A 4,269-nucleotide genomic window follows, 5' to 3' on the forward strand; every position below is an offset into this window, starting at 1 on the left:
CGGGACAGATAAGTTCTTCTGGCAGTCCATGGTACTTGCAGTGTTCTTCACCAGTAGCACAGTTCAAAAGCATCAACCCTTCTTCTGTCTTCCTTATTCTTTGTCCAGCTTTCCCATGCATATGACGCTATTAAAAACACCATGGCCTGGGTTACGTGCACCTTAGTCTTCAGAGAGATACCTTTGTTCTTCGATACTTTAAAGAGGGCTTCTGCAGCAGGTCTGCCCAGTGCAATAGAAAGTCTGATTTTTGACTGCTGTTGTTATAGTGTGGCCAAGTGATATGAAATGTCTGGCAGCTTCAGTTTTTTTCTCTGTTTATCGTGATGCTGCTTATTGGACCATTTGTGAGGTTTTGTGTTTTCTTTATGTTGATGTTGACTGCGGTGAGATACTCCATATGAACGGAAACATACGTTGGGACCTTTTCTGCTTGGCTCCTTTTGTGTAGAAAAATGTTTCCAGGGTTAATGCACATTGTAGTGTGTATCCTTACTTCCTTTGTTTGGCTGAATAATAGTCCATCAAATGTACATATCACTTGTTATTCATTTTTTCATCCCTGGAGGAACTTTTGTGTAATTTACATAGTGCTGCTATGAATGTGTGAATACGAGCTATTCTACTAAGTATTCGGATTATTGGGTCATATAATGATCTGATCTAGGAAGAAATGGGATGAGTTAAAACAATGGGAATTCAGACAAGAAGGAAGCAGAAGAGTTGACAGATTTAAGAGATCTTGTTGTTGGTGTTGCTGTGTGCTGTCGAGTCGGACCCGACCCATCGCGACCCACCTTTGGGTTTCCCTGGCAGTAGCACTACAGAAGTAGGCTTGCCCAACCTTGCTTCTGAGGAGTGGCTGGTGAGTTGGAAGCGGCAGCCTTCTGGTTAGCAGTCAAATGCCTTAGGCACTGCGCTACCAGAGCTCCCTTCAGAGATCTGAAAGAGCTAGAATCATAAACCTTTTGAGGGACTAAACCATTTTTCATTCACATCAGCAGTGTTAGAGTTCTGATTTCTGCAAATCCTTTGTGGCATTGGTAATTTTCATAATTGACTTTCTCATGTGTTGCTTTGTTGTTTTATTATAGCCCCTATGATTCTGGTTTGCAATTCCTTACTAACAAATGAAGGTGAAATTAATATTTCATGCAGTTACTGAGCATTTCCAAATTTGAAGAAATGTCTATACTAGTCGTTTACCCATTTCTGATTTTTTTTTTTTTTTTTGGTATTATTTCTGAGTGGTAAGAGTTCTTCATATATTCTGGATTTGGGAATTTAAATGTTTTTATATTGTTCTGCTTTATTAAAGTTATGCAGGCAGAGATTATTCAAGTTCCCGAGACACTAAGCATTATGCTCCACCATCTAGAGACTGTGGTCATTCCAAGTGTCGAGCTAAACACTCCGCTAAAGGATACAAGTAATAGAAAAATTGCTGCTTTTATCAAATACTTCTTTGTAATTGTTAATTCTGACATTAATTCCAATTTGTTAAAAATTATTTAGTGTCCATGATAGTTACGGTGCAGGTCGTGATAGAGATCATTCTGAACATGCAAGTGCAGCCTGTTGCAGAGATTCGCATGCAAGTTATGGTAAGAGTGATTCACTTACAGTTTGTAAATCAAAAAGGTATGTTATATAGGTCAGGTGTTGTTTTCGATGAGTTAACATTTAGTCACAGAAGGAAAACACTGTCTAAGTGTTATTTCTCCACAGCTCTCTTTAAACTCGTAGATGTTAAATGTACATTGTCAATGTCTTATATTCATCCCAGTAAAGGAAAACTACCTTCCTGTGTTTAAACAACATGGGGTATGGTTTAACCCTATTATTAATGATCGACAGGAAGTCGGAATTTTAGTCCATTCTCTGAAGATTTACTTCAAAATAAAGTTACTTGAGATCCAAGTATTAGTCTTGATATTACTTTGAAAGCAATCTGAGATAATTTCACTACCATGGCATAATTGATACCTTCTCAGGAGAGACAGATGATAAAACGTGTTACTTCAAATATTTAAACTAGAATCATCTAATCAACATGTTAATTGCAAACATAATATCAACGTTTTAATTTAGTTGTTAGTTTTGATGTTACTTGACCATTTACCCTACAGGTATCTCAGGTAGTGCACTACCTGCAAGAGGATCTCCTGTGGCTTACAGTGGAAGCAGTCTCTATGATGACTATCGCAGTCCTCATGGTGGATATGGTAGACGTCAGGAAAATTACTCAAGCAGCCGAAGTGACACCTACTCGAGTCATCGTGAGCGAGTCATCGTGAGCGTGGTGGAATTCATGTGAAAGGGTTCCTACCTACTATGGGTACATCCTGCTTCTCGTGAGTCACATAGTGGCTGAGGTTTTGGGGCTTCCACACAGGGTTGTAAGGGAAGCGAAAGCAGGTGTTAAAAATAATGGTATATGATAACATTTCATCTGTGAATTTGCAAGAAAGAGAATTAGGGTAATTCCATAAGAGTGAATTGAAAAATAGCTGTTACTTGTTTAAATTTGGTGGATTTTGTTAAAATCTTCAGAATAAAACTTCAGTGAAATGCTTTTTCCTGTTTGATTTTATTGCTGGGATTACAAAATTTTAAAATAATCCATATGTCATTTATTTACTGCAAAAACTAGTCAGACTTGTTGGGAGGTGAATTTCATAGTTCTTTAACATTTCTCTTTCTGTCTTTGGAAGAATGCATATAAAATAAAAGATGTTACTTATCTGGCAGAAGCTATGTCTTTTTCTGAATTTTCTTAATTTATTAGGGTAAACAAATTCCTTATTGAACGCTTTTTGAAAGTGATTGAAAAGTCTCTAAATTATCTCCAAAACACTGTTTTCCTTATCCTTGTAAATACTACATCTCTTTGTGCTTTGAAATCAAAAGTACAAAGCCATAGGTAAAGGCAAAGAAGGACAAAAAGTCGAGGGAATCTATATTCAAGCTTTCATTGGGCAAATTTAAGTTTCAAATGAATGAAAATGGCAATGAAACATAGTCTTCCACCCACAAATCACATTTCATCTTAATGCAAATGCACAATTTCTTTTTAAATGGTGTAATATAAATATTTTGTTTTGGGAATTATGAGTATTTATTACTTACTGGAATATTTGAAAATCACAAAACAAAGATGCCAACAATACTTCTTGAAAAATGAAATAATCCGGAAGGCAGTTCTGAAATATACATGGGACATTTATAAACTACGTCTATCTACAGACAAAAATTGCGTGCGAATTTAAAAGTTCAAAAAATTTGGTAAGTGCAAAGTTGAGTTCATAAATGTCCAGTATTTACATATCTTATGTATTAAGGAAGAACAGAAGTAAACTAAAAAATTTTGTTACTGGATAGTTCAGGAGTTTAAGAAATTTAAAATCTAGCATAGATTTAAGAATCAAGTTATTCAAAAGGAAATGTAAAGCCATGAAGCAAACCATTTTCCTCCTAATTCAAAGCTGAGTCAAGTAATGATTGTGTGCACATCTAATGAAATGTACAGTGCTCTTAGGAACTCTGGTGGTGGAGTGACTGAGACATTGGAGTATAACCAGAAGGTTGATAGTTCAAACCCAGCAGCCTCTCCACAGAATGAAGAATGGACAGTGTAACTTCTGTAAAGATTTAACACCTGAAAACCCAGAGAGAGTCACTGTGAGTCGAATGGACTCAATGGCAGGGAGTTTTGTTGTTTTCTTTTTAGTCCAAAAGCTTGCTGGTTCTTGATTTTTACAAATGCAGATTAGCGTAGAGGAAGGAAGGATTGCTTTTCCTTAGTAAATTTTGATGAAGATCCTTAGTAGACGCACATTACAAATGCTGGTTTTATAAAGTAGAGGCACAGATGTGCAATTTTAGGTACTTTGAAAGGAGTCCTAGGGTTTTGGCTCTAGAGCCACTCAAACAGAAAACACCATAAATGGGTGGTCTTAACAAACAGAGATTTATTCTCATATACTTTAAGAGGCTAGAAGTTGAAAGTGCCAAGTTCTACAGGCTGGGTTAATGCTAGTGAACCTCGGCTTTCACCTCTGCCTTTTGATCCTGCCTGACTAAGGTGTCTCTTAACTCAGCTGCTGGCTGCTGAAGCTGACAAACCCAAGGTCAACAAATCCAATGGCAAAGTTCCAAGATGATCAGACAAGATGACTTGTCCAAGGGCAGGATTCAGGCATGCCCCAAAGCTCAGAGACCTTCCACCAAACTGCTGCTGATACACTGGAAGCAGACCACATCCCTGAG

General features: G+C 37.2%; 1 protein-coding gene across 1 annotated transcript in view; it reads left to right on the forward strand.

Annotated features, from left to right (window-relative positions):
* Positions 1-4,269, forward strand: part of LOC103213202 — a gene marked incomplete at both ends in the record, with an annotated part of 16,704 nt that overhangs the window by 6,999 nt on the left and 5,436 nt on the right. Inside the window, 4 exons of the mRNA XM_042783470.1 lie at positions 1,319-1,429; positions 1,516-1,641; positions 2,130-2,313; positions 2,789-2,923. Of these exons, the coding sequence (XP_042639404.1) occupies positions 1,319-1,429; positions 1,516-1,641; positions 2,130-2,313; positions 2,789-2,923 (556 nt within the window). The remainder of the gene's footprint in view (positions 1-1,318; positions 1,430-1,515; positions 1,642-2,129; positions 2,314-2,788; positions 2,924-4,269) is intronic.

The sequence above is a fragment of the Orycteropus afer genome, unplaced genomic scaffold, assembly GCF_000298275.1.
Source record: "Orycteropus afer afer isolate SDZICR_OR568_19922 unplaced genomic scaffold, OryAfe1.0 scaffold01401, whole genome shotgun sequence".
Taxonomy (NCBI): Eukaryota; Metazoa; Chordata; class Mammalia; order Tubulidentata; family Orycteropodidae; genus Orycteropus; species Orycteropus afer.